General features: G+C 40.7%; 1 protein-coding gene across 1 annotated transcript; it reads right to left on the bottom strand.

Moving 5' to 3' along the window:
• Positions 1-558: 558 nt before the first annotated feature.
• On the bottom strand, positions 559-12,097 carry npffr1l2 (neuropeptide FF receptor 1 like 2). Its single transcript, XM_041043336.1, has 3 exons — positions 11,752-12,097; positions 1,822-1,921; positions 559-1,737 (listed from the first exon to the last, which is right to left on the bottom strand). Exons 1-3 carry the CDS (start codon positions 12,095-12,097, stop codon positions 726-728), a joined length of 1,458 nt encoding a protein of 485 aa, XP_040899270.1. The 3' UTR covers positions 559-725.
• Positions 12,098-15,421: the final 3,324 nt, after the last annotated feature.

Below are 15,421 nucleotides of genomic sequence, written 5' to 3'. Positions count from 1 at the left end.
TGAGCTCTCATGTCTGCTGTCTCTACAGTCGTAAGGGTGAGTACAATCTTATGCTAACCTATGGGAATATTGACCCCGACTACCATTGCGTCAAGGTACATGGTGACAGCTCAAGCATTGCCATCTGTCCTGTTTGTGATTGGCTGAGCATAGGCATTAGCATTAGCAAGTGTTTACATTAAAGGGGCAATATGTAAGAATTGGCCAACTGTTGAGTTCATACTTCACACAAACGGGTGCAGCATTTTCCCACATTGTACCACACCAGGACAAATCCTTGTGGCCTGCCGAGAGCAGCGAGAGCAGCAGCATCAATAGCTGAGATAAAGGAGAGAATGGAGGAATGAAGCAGACAGAGAACGTATACTACACAGGTTAACAGCCTACTCACAGTTACTACTTCTTCATCCTCTCATGTTGGATTGAGGGCAGACTGGACACTACAGTGACCCTCTACCACCTCTTGAAGTACAAAGTGGTATTAAGGGACAGAATGGGCTGGGGCTACCTGGTTAGCATGCTAACGTTTTAAACTAAAATACTTATACATATTGCCCCTTTAAAGATAAGGCACTGCCTAGAATTAGGGTTCCAATATGTAACCATCATTCTAAACTGTGGCCACATGACACTTAACATCAGACACTTGATAGTTGCCGCTGCCTTGTGACTAGAAATCAACATCTTATGGCTTTGTTTGTTTCATTTCTGGGTAGCAGTTTGACTTAGTTATCCCATGCCTGATACACTGAAACTACCAGTGAACTAACCCTCTCTGACTCTTCACCATTAGGCCTACTGCCTTTCTTAGGTACAGCCGCCATTTCTAACCCTCGATCTGAAAGATTTCTCTCTGAGTGAACCATCACACACCCCACTCTTGCACTCCTGTTCACCTCGGCTGTGTCAGTCAGCTTGTTGTCATTATGGACTCTATTTCTCAGCCCCAGGACAAGGTGGTTGTGATTGCTAGTGGCATCTCTGAAGTCATTACCTCCACAAGGTGCTTGCACAGACCTTCCCTTCCTGCCCCACCTCGAAATCCTCCTCCACAGCTGGCACTGCATGAAGCAACAGAAGGGCCTGGATTTGCACACCGCCTGGAAGCCCCTCTTAAAGTTCTCATTGTAGTAGCCGTAGATGATGGGGTTGACGCTGGAGTTGGAGAAAGCCAGCCAGTGAGCAAAGGGGAAGATGTAACTGGTCAGAAGGTCCAGCTGGTCCCTGTCCAAGCCTGCATAGTCCGTCATCATCATTAGGGTCCAGAGTGGCAACCAGGACAGCATGAAAAGCAAAGCCACCAGGATGAGCATCTTTATCACCCTGATCTTTTTCTGTGATATCATTGGCTGACCACCCCTTCTGCCTGCCACCTGGACTGCATTACCCAGCTGTGGCTCCCTGTTTGCAACCACATAGGAACACAGTTTGACTCCGATGCTTCCGTACATCAGGGTGATGACGGTGAGGGGCAAAAGGTAGATATGAGTGAACAGAACGGCTGTGTAGACCTTCCTCATCTGAGGGTTGTTAAAGTTTTCATAGCAGGTGTACAGAGGGAGTGTGTGGTTGAAGTCGTCATTGTACACCATATAGTGGAAAGGAAATTTCTCCACAGTCAGTGCCACCGCAGCGGGACACATGATCACCACTGCTAGCACCCAGATTAAGACGATGGCTGCCTTGGCAACAAGTACAGTTGGCTTGGGTTGTAGAGGGTACACTATGCAGCGAAACCTGTTGTAGATAAGAAGAACATTGCCACTAACCTTAGCACCAATTCCAATTGATATTTGGTATCAAACCACAGTATTCACTAACCTTTCCACAGCAATGGCCACCAGGGTAAAGACTGATGCAGACACAGACACGCCCTGCACAAAGCCGCTCATCTTGCACACAGTGTTGGAAAAGGGCCAACCTGTTGAAAAAAAAGACAAATGCTCAGTGATGTAGTAGTCAAGCAAGAAGCTCAGTGGCAATGGAGTGAAATTATTTTTAGTCCTTGAGGATATTTAGAAATAACCAGTAGTTCAAAATTGGCTCATACATAAGTTGTTACAGAGAGATTATAGTGCAGCAGCAAGATGTTGTAGGCAGTCTACATACTGTTAAACCTGAATTTTAAGTTTGGAAATGGATGTAGTTAAAGTTAGACTTAAAAAAGACTGATATTTATATTATTGTAAGGTTTGAAGCTGAATTTGTTAAAGTACAGATTATTGAATCTAAGTTTTGTCTACACACTTGTTACCCTCTTTAATTTCAGCACATGAAGGCATGTCACCTTCTCTTAGGGCATAGGACTTCTCACACTTTTCTTCCATCCTTTCCACAAGATCATTGTTTCATCTTCCCCATCACTGCAGAAAGGGAGGCTTGACACACTTGACAGGGTGACTCTACCTTCCCATTCATTTATAAGGAGGAACAGCAAAAATGGCCTGAATAGAGCAAAGAGAATCTTGACACTCCACAACAGTGCTGGGAAAATGTTTTGTCCACTGATGGAACTAAGATAGAATTGTCGAGGAAAAAAATGCAGCACTATGTATGGTGTAAAAAAGGCACTGCAAGTATAGGCCAGTATAATGGAGAGGGCATCATGATTTGGGGCCAATTTGTTGCCCCTGGGCGTGGACAGCTCACCATCATCTTACAGGATAATGTCAGGGTGGCTTTGTCATTACTGTACATACTATTGTAAATGAGGTGCTCAGCTCCAAATATTTTAATTGCCAAGGACTTTGTTTCAATGAATAACTGCATATACAGCTCCTCTGCTTCGCATTGTGCCAAACAAATAACACAATATGTAATCAACCCTCAACGACTTGTGTTGTATCAGTGAGGTTTGATTACATATTGTGATTGGCCATTGAGCCCAGTCCCAGCACGTTTTCATGTGCACCCCTAAAGACAGGCACACAGTGGGGGTTGGTAAAGAGACAGACAGGGATGGTGAAAATGTTAATAGATTTTTTTGACAGCCCACCTATGCAGTGGCCTCCCAGGATTTCTTTCAGTGCTCCGAGTATATCAGACGGGTGTGTAATAAGTGTGTTTATGAGAGAGAGCGGGGCTTAGAAAATCATGTGGTGGTCTTTATATTGTGGCACGCTGACCACAAATAAACCAATGTATGGGATATAGTGAGTAGTGTTAAGTATGAAACTGTGGCTGGACAAATTAGATTATGGCACGCCACCGCAGTCTAGGTAATTAATGGGAAACCATTAATGTTCTAAAAGATTCTTATTGTTTGTGTGTTATTGTGTTTGCCTGCACTTGTGACTTAGATGAAGATCAGATCACTGTAATGGTAGGTACTCTGAGTAAGTCTGAAATCATTCATCCCACTGCATACCTGTGCTGTAGGTGGTTCCATCCCACTGTGTCACTCTGTGACATCTGCTTCTATAGTAACCAACAAGTGAATGTCTAAGAGAGAGAGAGCCACTATACCAATGAATGTCTGCTCAGCCTCCAGCAGCACCAGTCAGTGATGTGACTGGTGGTGCTCATCAGCAGGCTGCAGCACCTTTGGACAGACACTGGTCGAATATTACACCTTTTCAAGTTCAGTCAGTACCTGAATTATGGGTGAAGCCTATTCTCTGTCAGAAATACTGGAAAGACGATGCATGAATTTTTACCTCACAACAGGAAATGAAACCTCACTGACTAGACTTTTTGATGAATGTCATGTCTCTATCTAAATCCGTACATTTTAAGACCAAAGGAGGTCACAAAAAATGAGGCACTCACTTCACTTTGCATTTCTATAATGACACAGTGAATGTTCAACACCTTTTAATTAAAAAGACTGGTGTGAAATATTTTTACAAGTTTGGAAAAAACTGACTGAAAAGATCATAATTCCATTTCTTCTACACTACAGTTTGCTGTCATTATTTTAAATGATGTTCTGTATATTGTCCTTCTATAATCTGGTACCCACTGCTGGGTTTCATGACTTCTAAAAAGACACAAAAATGCCTCAAATCATATTAATAACCAATGAATGAATCAATAAGAATTGTATAAATTGGTTTTCATAAATTGCAAAAACAGAGCAAATATTTTTTTGACTGGACTGGTGGAGAGCAAAACAGAGCTAAACTAGATAAAAAGAAAGTGAATATTGGACTTGCAGGCCAGAAACACGACTAAACTTGACTAAATAAGCCACTCATGCAGTTTACTGTATGATCTTTTTAAGGTGTCAATGTACGTTGGCAAATTATTTATCCCTTTTTTATTTACCTCATATTTCCCCAAATGTATGTCTTTGGGGAGATGGAGACTAAGGCTGAGTGAAGAGGAATATAAAGTCAGTTTTTTTTTTTTTTACTGGAGCAGGAAACACACAGTGAGACTCCATCTAATCTGGTTAGTTTTAATGATGTATTATCAGAACCATCAGCAGGAGGAAGCAGCCTGAATAAAATGTCCTCTGAAAAATGCAGGAGGGGCTCAGACTCTCAGAGCATATGTTTGCATGAAACACAGAAGAAGGACTCCCTTCTGTCTGTGAGTGTGCATGATATATCCATGACAGTCTGATCCAGACCTGCATTAAACAGGAGTTAGAGGTAACAGAATAAGCTGCAAGAGGAACACATTCTCTTTTTCCTTACATCCAGTAGTCTGCTCATGATGTACCTGTGAATATAAGCACAGAATTGGATATAAAGTGAGTCCATTGTGTTAAAAGCTTACGTTACTCAAATACAGTGGCACAGGTGTTGTGGTTTAGCACCATCTTATCAGCCAATTATGTTACTCATATCACGCCTTTTTAACAGCTGTTCCAATCACAGTTGTGAATGATTAAGATGATTCACCAGGTAAGCAAACAATATCATTATCATCTGGGAGAAAGACAGGTGTTTTTCTAGTCTCATTAAGAACAAAGTACTTATTTGTCAGATCCCTTTTTTTGTGTTTTGCTGGATTACTCACTTCAGGTCTTCGCCGTTCAACTGGCATGATATACACATAAGACAACAGAGTGGCATCCTGTTGGAATAAAGCACTTGGTTTCTCTTGGTTAACTCCGTGACTGACAGTTCAGACACCTAAGAAACTTTTTCTGAGTTGTGTTTGCAAGCAAAGAATCAAACTTATCCCTGACCGCTGTAATGCACTCTCCTCTTCCTCTTAAGGTGCTGAATGATTTTCTTTTTTTTGCTTTCAGCAGACAGTTTGCTGGTGGTGGTGGTCATTTGTTTGAGAGTGATTTCACAGGGACTTCTCCTGCAAATAGAAATTACACTCATGCAGCCAGCCCTGCGTTTGTGTTCTCTATTGAGCCTTTCACTATTGATGTTGCACTTAAAAGATCACAGATGTTTTGAAATTGATGGTGAGGACAATTCTGAGTTTTTCTTAAGTCTATCTGCCCCAGTAACTACCAAGATTATTACATATAAAAAAATGCAATCCAATCAATACAAGGCTGAATCAACACTGCTCCGACAGAGTATGAGACAGTAAATATAGTAGGCTTGATAGTGGTAGGATTATAGCAAGGTTGCTTTACTGAACTTCATTTGATTAGACTGTGCAGGTAAAAAAAACTCCACTACTCATGACATATTCTGAATTGATACACACATTAAAACACATAGAACAAAATAATACAGACTTTACATGGTCAATGATGCCAGCAAATTTTTCCCTGTGGTATTATTAATTTTATGAGAGCACAGTAAAGGTTCTTCATACTTCTTCCACCCCTATATGAACCGTGGCAAGCAAGGCTACAGTAAGTGCATTCTTATTGTACTGCTATGGTAACTCAGTGCTATAGAAACTCAGTAGATGATGGCATTGCATGACTTTTCTGCTGTGATGGTGAAGCAGACATTCCTGACCTGTGTGCTCTGTGAACCACAAGGTTTGTCAACATACAATGGGGCTTTTCATAAAAGGCTTGAAGAATCTGCGGAACAACTTACAGATCAGCTCTTTGTTGAAGCAGAAGAGATGACGGCAGCAGGCAGCATGAGGAATGGGCAAGTATGCCACTCATCTAGATCTAATAAAAACCTCACTGAAATCATTGTCATGCATTTCCTTAGACCTAATGGATTGAGTAGGTCCCTAAATATTATACATTATACAAGGTTGAGTTTTCCCAGTGCAGTCACACATCTCTCTATGAATCTCATTCAGCTGACCGCATGGCAGCTAACACTGACGTGAGTGAGCTTCTAACTTTCTGCCTCAGTGATACACATACAGCCGAAATTTACATGTATCTTAATGGGCCACATTTCAGTCACTATCTCATACTATTCCATTGTCTGACAACAGAAACAGAATAACATGTAATGGATTCTGCTTCATCCTGGCTTAAATACTTTTACATTGTTCTCTTCATGCAGTCAAACGTATGATTGTGATGTATATGAACTGTGATGCTGTCTGTGACGATAAAATAACAGCACCTCTTCAGGGGCCAATTATAGGTATAGTCTGTGGTCAACAGCATGCATGACACCTCCATACTGAGAAAGCATCTTTTGTCACTTACAGTCAGGGATTAAAGTGGAACGTGGCAGGTAGAGGAACGCTAAGATTTAATGTGGCACAGCAGCAGAGATTACTAAGTCACAGAGGCATCATATCAGGGGAGTACTGGGAAAGAAATCCTGTTAATAACTGGTTAAGGCCAGTTAAGGCCTTGAAGCTGTAGAGGAATGGCTAATTGCATTCCAGCAAGACCCCCCCGCCCCTTTTTTTTGCATTAATTGTAGGAAAAAAGTTAACAGGACTCACCAGGGAACAACCTGAAAATGTATGTAACAATATCATCTCACTTGGCTCCTGCAGCGTTGCCATTAGTAGTTTAGTGGGTGTCAACGAGGTATTTCTAAACTCTGCTGGAAGTCGGCCTTACTCCAAGAAGAGGTCATAACGGGCCAAACCATTTAGGTTTTCCCATTAGAGCCACCACTGCTGGGCATAGAAGTGATGAATGGTTTTCAAGATCCTCACTGCTGCTAATTTCTCATAGGAAATGAGAAAAAAAAGTTTGCGTTTCTCATCATTTTTTTAAATATTAGCTTCAATCCAGATTGTGTCCCAGATGAAGTGGTTTAAGATAATTTCTGAGTAGTTAGTATGCTTCCATTTGAAGGGCCAACGATTTAAAAGTATTAACTGAATTCCTCACTTTGCAAGTCCTTTCCATGTCACTGTATCTTTCCCTGTAATGTACTGTTATGGAAATGCTTAGCCATCACAGCTGTGCTGTAGCTGATGTGCACCTCCTAAAATATTTATTTATAAGTCAGGGCTATGGCAGCTACAGCAATACCATATGGAGACCACAACCACTATGAGGTGATGCCTTTTAATTGCAAACAAGAATAACATATATCATGATGTTACTTTGCTGAAAGCAGCCTTCAGTGTGAAATTGCTGAATGCAGTAGAGTAAAATCTTGAGTTACGTGTTGAGCTGGGGTTGAACATGGTCAAACATGTTCATCACCATTGTTATTTGCAGTAGTTATTTATAACTTTGAAGAACACTTCCTGTGGAGTGGCTGTCAGCCCATTAATCCATACTGTGATTGATAGTTACATACAGATCATGGTGCTCAAGTAGCTGTGCAATGCTATTATCATGCTTACAAAAGAAGGGACAGATATGTAACAAGATGGGAGCTGAAAAACAAGGTGAATATAACTTACCGTATATAAATCTGACAGCAATAATTTTGACTCTGTACGTGATGGAACTGATCTTGAGATGCATTTTAAATGTGTTCTCTTAATTTAAGATTGCCATTAAGGAGTTGCAAACTCAGGGACCCAGAGCTGTGCTTTACCTTATCAATAAATGTAGAAAATTGGACTTGCCAGTAAATTACTGACAAGCTACTGCATTCTTTGGTTTTGCACACATGTGTGTTAAGCATGGAGGTTTGAAACTATACATATTATGGAAATCATCTGAGATTCCTTCAGGAGCTCCTTTCAGATAAACTGATTTTTTTTTTTTTTTTTTTTTGCACCATTTGTGAGCAAAACAGCAAACTGTAAACACAACAATGACCTGTTATCTTCTTACACAGTAGTCAGGGTGGACAGTTGTCTATTTACACATCCAGCAGACACAGAACAACATTAGCATTCCTTTGGTGTTGTGTTTCTGGCCACCTGATGATCTAAGTCCATTCATTCTCCTTTTAGCGTTGTTTTGATCTTCATAGGGGGAAATATCTGGCTCTTTAGCTGCAAAATGCTTCACTATGTTCCCCACCTTGTCGCTGACTTTGTCTGTTTGCTGTTTGATGCTGAGCAGGTAGCGCACAGTGGGTTCATCAAAGCTTTTTCACATTAAATAGACGAATGCTGCTAGTGCTAACAAGGCTAATGAAAGCAGTGAGACTGAATTAGGGGAAAATAATGAGCTGAAAGATGTTTAAATGCTAGAGAACTGAGAAGAACTGAGGGACGGGATAAGTCTCTCTGGGTTTGGCATTACAGGTGACCTCTTTCACATAGTCAGAGTTGTCCATGAACTCCGGCTGTCAGCCTGATGGCAAAACATCCTCACAGTAAATACCTCCTGAACAATGAACACTGAAGGAATCCTAACCTAAAAATAAATCGGCAATGACTCAATCATTACACTGAAAAATAATAATAATAATAATAATAAAAACAATACAGAATCAAAAGTGTGTAATGATATACAAATATTGATAAGAACAGCTTTAAAATGGCCTATGGATTTAGAATATGGTCTATAGAGAGCTGGGAAGATACCTGCTACTGGGTGTTGTTAAATTATTGGTGATTACTTGCTTAATTGTCAAGTGTCATCGTGGCTCTTACAAGTTAACCAGATATAAACATATGAATTGCTTGAAATTCATATAGATGAGGTGTAATTACTGCTGTTTGTACTCTATACTAAAATGGGCACGGTGAAGACCCGTGGTTCGTACTGTCTTCAGTTAATAAATCTGAATTTGAAGGAATGGAACACAAAAGCAGGTATTTAGAAATGTTGTAAATGTTAAAACAGACAGGCTAAATTACATTACTAACACTTGATAGGGGTAAACACAGAGAGCTGCAGAACACATGTTTATGTTTTATGTTCATAAAACTGATCAAACATGGAAACATTTCAACACGCCCTTATTGTGATTTAACTTATTAGAACAAAGTAACAAAGGTAACAGAGGAAACTGACAGAGACGCAGATGTTACAGTTGGATACTTCCTCTCAGCATGAACCCTGGCATTGAACTGTCAACTCAAACCCTCTGTTGACACTCACCTAAAGGTCATCAGAAGGCAACAGCATCTGAGACTGTCATCTCATCAGGGTTTATCAAAGCGAGGCATTCATGGAATAGAATGCATAGATTGTTCAGCTCTGTTCATCACATGCTGCTCAATATGAAACCAACAGTAATGCTCTTATTAGATGCAGCAAAGCCGTTTGATGGAGCCACGTGTATGTTGCTGTTTAGTACGTTACACATATCTGGCTTTAGAGAGAGATTTACTGACTGGATCAGAGTGTGTTGCACATTACAAAATGCTCATTTACATCTGAACTAAACTAATGGAGCTTTTTATGCTGTTTTTTTACCATTCATTTCTTTATTTCATTCTTTTCCTTTATTTATTTATTTATTTATTTTTATCAAGCCTCCGAACAAATTTTAACACAAGTGAATGAAACAATATCTTGAACCACAGAAAACAGAGAAATCCTCACATACAATGTCTCATCCTTCACTTAATTTATTGTGTTTTCTTTTTCCTCCTCAAGAGCCGCTGTGTGAACAGCACATAATGTGACATTTAGGCTCTCTGTCATGCGTCAGTGGATGGAATGACAGTAATTGTTTGACACTGTTTACGCCCTACCACAGGTGTAAGAAATCCTCCAGTTCAATCACATCGTTACCTCCACAAAGAAAAACAGAACCAAATTTGAACCATAGGAGGTCACAGGAAAAATCAGGAACACAGTGCTGTTCATTACACACTGTCTCCCACCGTTCAGCTGAACTGCAGATTGCTGCAAAGCCATTAACAGTGCTGGGTAACTTACTTTCAAACTGAAATCTTTACTTGTTACTCTTTAAAAAGTAATCACATCACTTTAGTAATTAACAGTAGAAGAAATCTCAGTCGCTCAACAGCTTCATTTAAGATCAAGATCATGATTCTGAGCCATTTGCTAACCATGAACAGCTAGTCAAGCTGGAGCATAAAATATTTAGTTAATTTTATTTCACATTTTGTTTAACATGGTTAAATGATTCGTGGTTTCATGCACAATACTGAAAAAGGCTTTTATTTTGGCTGTCTGTAACTGTCTTGTTTTTTGTTAGAATGTTGTCTTTATAGATGCTGTTATTTTCTCTTGCTGATTCTGTGTTGTGTATTTGCAAATCACAAGCATCATTCTCAGCATGTTTTTTACTGGAAAATGGTGGTGGTGTTTGTGTCATCTATTCCCTTTTCTACCTTAGAATGGGAGAAAAAAAAAGAAAAACTGTCAAATGGACCACTTTCCTTCTAAGAGATCCTGTGGTCATGTAGAAATGTTACTGCCTGATGTAGTAGTAGGTTCCTTTCCATGCTGATTCCTACTCTTCCGTGTGTGGATGTATTGTGTGCTCTTGTATTTAAACTAGAAGAAAATGCATGTCCAACAAAAATGGATTTATTCTGTTATGTGTCTATGCCATGGAATACATTTGTCATGAGAATCTCCTATAGCTTCACATTTTATTAGGTATAATTACATTGCATATATTATTTATTCACAGCGCCATTCTGAAATCTGTTTATTTTTTAATTTAGTTCATATCTGTTCAAATGAGCTATGGGAGACTGCTTGCTAATGAACACCACTGTGTGCCTGATGTGGCCTCCTATGGATCAAAGTTGGTTCTCTTCTCTTTGTGGAGAACTGAAACGTAATTGAAATGGATGAACACCAAAGCCTGTGGTAATACTGTGAAATAAATAGTGATATTCCGTACAAGGATGAAGGGCAGAGACCTTAACTGTGTGTGTATGTGTATGTTTGAACAAAGAAACAAGACTTGGATAAAACCTTGTATAAGGCTGGGCCGTGTATGGTCAATGTGTGAAATGGAGGCTCCATGTTGAAAACTGTTATGGAAATGCTTAGCTACCATGGCTGTGCTGTAGCTGACGAGTGCCTCCTAAAATATATATTTATAAGTCAGGGCTACGGCAGCTACAGCAATACCACATGGAGATGGCAAAAACTGTGATTTGTCCACTCTGGCTGCTTGTATTTTCCTCCTCTGTATTTTCCATGCGAGGAGAATGTTACTAGCAAAAACCACATGAAGCAAATCTTACAACTTCCTTTACCATAAAACACACTAAGGCCATCAATACTGCAAACCTTTACAATCACCACTCTCGATCACAGTGAATGAAATAATGTAAACAGGCTGATTAGACAGCATGACTCTACTATTCAGTAATCAGACCAAACTAGTTTTGCATCCATACCACGGAGTAAATGAAAGAACATAAACACAATTACTGTGAGGACTGTAGTTCAAGCACTTCCCAGCATGATCATCTACAATACAGACGTTGAGTGTTGAACTTGTACTACCAACAGGTGAAAAGTGTAAATGTGCCTTCAAAACAGCTCTGAGAACTGAGTTCCCTGCAACACACTGGAGATAGCGAGGGGTTATTGCAAAGGTGAGGACTTACCTGTGATGAGGTTGTCCACCAGTGTTGTAGGGATGCAGAAGATGCCCACCAGTAGGTCACTGATAGCCAGGTTGAGGATGAAGAGGTTGGTGACTGTGCGCATACGACGGTTTTCCAAGACAATCAGACACACCAGGATGTTACCCACCATGCACAGCAGGAAGATGAAGAAGTAGGCTACAATGTAGCTGGCAGCCACATACAGAGAATGCTGATAGTAGGGGAAAAAGGTGATGTTGGTGACGTTGGTGGCACCAAGCACTAGACTGGTATTTATGAGGGCAGCCGGGGTGGCCGATCCCTCCAACTCCATTCCTTCCTCGCCCATGTTGTCCAGTATCTCCATCCTTTGAATGAAACAACAATGCAGTGATGAGAAGAGGTAATTTAGAATTCAGTTTGGAAGAAATACAACCAGAAACATCTGCTTTGTCAAAATATCTCACAGCTGTTTATTCATCAAATGACATTTGATTCAGCAAGAATGTCTCATTTGGAAAATCTGTGTTGTGAATTGACCATTCACTAACCCCCCCGCCCCGAGCATGAACAAAGCGTTAAATAGCTTTTGCTTTGTGAGTGACTGGTGCACTCAGGACTTTGGAAAATAAGCCTATGGAACAAAAATGTACTCTGCTGTGGTTCTATTTGTTTGCAGGTGTATTGGATGTAAAGTTTTTATGGGCCATGAATTTTGATTATGACATAGTAACTGGTTGGTTGGTTCGTTCATTTGGTTGATTGGTTGGTCAAGGAAGTTTGGAACATACGCTTCCACATTAACATGCCTGGCTAACTAATTTAGTATCATAACCTGCCTTTTAATTTTTTTTTTATCTTTTTTTTTTTAAAGCTTGGCAGGTGTAGAAAAAGTAACCAAGGACGGTCGTCTCTTTCTTATTTTCATCCTTGCATCTTTGCCTCTCTTCTGAAGTGTGATGAACTAAGAGGTGTGAAAAGACTGTCTGCAAGAATGATCTTTAGCTATTCTAGATCAGAATCAGAATCAGAAACACTTTATTGCCAGATATGTTACACATACAAGGAATTTGACATGGTGTTTTTGGTGTACAAATCTGTACAAATAATGTGCGATGTTGCAAAGTACGTACATTAAGATAAAGTGTGTGATGTAGTGCAAAAAGAGATAATAATGCAGTGAAGAGTTTAACAGGATGTCAAGGTAGATTTAGCAGCAGATTCTGAACAAACAACAACAATAAGCAGATAGTTAGGAGAAAAATCACTAATGGTGCTAGGACATTTTTACTTCAGCTGGACACTAGCTATGCTTGCATGTCATATTATCTGATGCACTGGTAAGTAAGATTGAAGTTCCCTGAAAAGACTGACCATATCCAGTACAAATGAAAGGGAGAAGAGCAGCTGTATGACATCGCTTGGTTTCATGCTGTTACACATATTAACAGCTGACTGTGGTAATGAACCATTAAAGGTAGCAATGTGACAGTAAAAGGAGAAGAAATTTAGGGGGTAGTAAAAATAAACTAGACAATTTCCCTTTGGGAAATCGCGAGAGTGGTGCATTGCACTGCTAGTAATGTTGTGTGCTTCGCAAAACCCAGTATTGACACTATTGTGTGTGTGTGTGTCTGAATGTGTTTGTGTTTGTCTGTGTGTGCCTGAGTGGGTCTGTGTCAATACTGGGTTGTGCTTCGCACAACCCAGTATTGACTATTGTGTGTGTGTGCGTGTCTGTGTGTGCCTGAGTGGGTCTGAGTCAATACTGGGTTGTGCTTCGCACAACCCAGTATTGACTATTGTGTGTGTGTGTCTGTGTGCCTCTGTAAATATTGTGCGGTGCTCCCGCACCGCACAATATTGACTGTGGGTGTGTGTGTTTGTCTGTGTGTGCCTGAGTGGGTCTGAGTCAATACTGGGTTGTGCTTCGCACAACCCAGTATTGACTATTGTGTGTGTGTGTGTGTTTGTGTGTCTCTGTCTGTGTGTGCCTGAGTGGGTCTGTGTCAATACTGGGTTGTGCTTCGCACAACCCAGTATTGACTATTGTGTGTTTGTGCGTGTCTGTGTTTGTGTGCCTCTGTCCTGTGTGTGTCTGTGTGTGTGTGTGTTTGTGTGTCTGTGTCTGTGTCTGTGTGTGCCTGAGTGGGTCTGTGTCAATACTGGGTTGTGCTTCGCACAACCCAGTATTGACTATTGTGTGTGTGCGTGTGTCTGTGTTTGAGTGCCTCTGTCCTGTGTGCCTCTGTCAATATTGTGCGGTGCTGGCGCACCGCACAATATTGACTTTGTGTGTGTCAGTCTGTCTATGTGTGTGTCTGTGTTTGTGTTTGTCTGTGTGTGCCTGAGTGGGTCTGTGTCAATACTGGGTTGTGCTTCGCACAACCCAGTATTGACTATTGTGTGTTTGTGTGTGTGAGTCTCTGTGTATGTGTGTGTGTGTGTGTTTGTGTGTGTTTGTGTGTGTGTGTGTGTTTGTGTCTGAATGTGTGTGTGTGTGTGTGTGTGTGTGTGTGTGTGTCAGTCTGTCTGTGTGTGTCTGTGTTTGTGTTTGTCTGTGTGTACCTGAGTGGATCTGTGTCAATACTGTATTGACTATTGTGTGTGTGTGTGTGTGTATGAGTCTGTGTGTGAGTCTGTGTGTGTGTGTGTGTGTTTGTGTTTGTGTGCCTCTGTCAATATTGTGCGGTGCTGGCGCACCGCACAATATTGACTTTGTTTGTGTCAGTCTATGTGTGTGTATGTGTGTCTGTGTCAAAGACACACACACCCCTATAGTTCTTGACCCCTATAGTTCTGCTGTAGTTTTAATTACAAAGACAGAGAGACATAGAGTTATTACAGGGAGAGAGAGAGCCACAGCTCTTGCAGTCACGGTTGCCATGGGGATGAGCTTTCCCGCCGCTGAGGCAGCTCACAGGTGCTCTGACGAGCTCGTTTTCGGCCGAATCGGGCCTGCCGAACAACTGCTATCCATGGAAAAACAAAACATGGTATGGCTAAACAAACGGCACCGTCAAAGAGACAAGAGTTTAAGGAAGACCTGAATCTATTTTTTATGGTCCTACTGTCTAAAATGTGGATTTTACAGCAAGTTTCAAAAAGGGGGATTTTCTGCTTTTCTCCAAAAATCCTCTGCTCGATTAACATTGGAGTCAATGGAGCAGTTGAGAGCTCCTCTTGTCGCTAAAAGGCACGCCAAAGAAAAACTGTAAATCCTAAAGAAAAAGTAAACACATTGTGAGAGAGAGGACAAGTGTGGCTACAACTTTGGAGAATTTCACTGCTCTACAGTAAAATTTGTGGCCGTAGTCGTCGTGTAAAGAAAAAATTTCAGAGAGTTTTTTTAAAGCCTCTCCACTCTAACCTCCCACTCTAGCCTGGAACATTCCGCAATACACAATCATTGAAAAGCCTGAATTTTTTCAAAATCACTCAAGATCAGTTGGAGCTCACAGTTTAAAAACTACACAACTTATGAAAAAGTTGAATACACCCTGAATACACGAGACTTGTGTCTACATTTTACAGTTTGAATGGTGTTTCTAGGTGAAAGTATGCCAGAGCAGTTGATGTTTGAAAAAGGGGGAGAATTTGCGACTTTTTTGAAAAATTCCCATTCATTCTCTATGGGAAATTTTTCGCAGTTTTTTACGAATAACTTTGCGAAACGTGAATATTCTGGAGA

This window comes from Toxotes jaculatrix, chromosome 7, assembly GCF_017976425.1.
Source record: "Toxotes jaculatrix isolate fToxJac2 chromosome 7, fToxJac2.pri, whole genome shotgun sequence".
In the NCBI taxonomy this organism is placed as follows: domain Eukaryota; kingdom Metazoa; phylum Chordata; class Actinopteri; family Toxotidae; genus Toxotes; species Toxotes jaculatrix.
The sequence above is the reverse complement of the archived record's forward strand: the minus strand, read 5'-3'. Positions and strand labels throughout refer to the sequence as shown.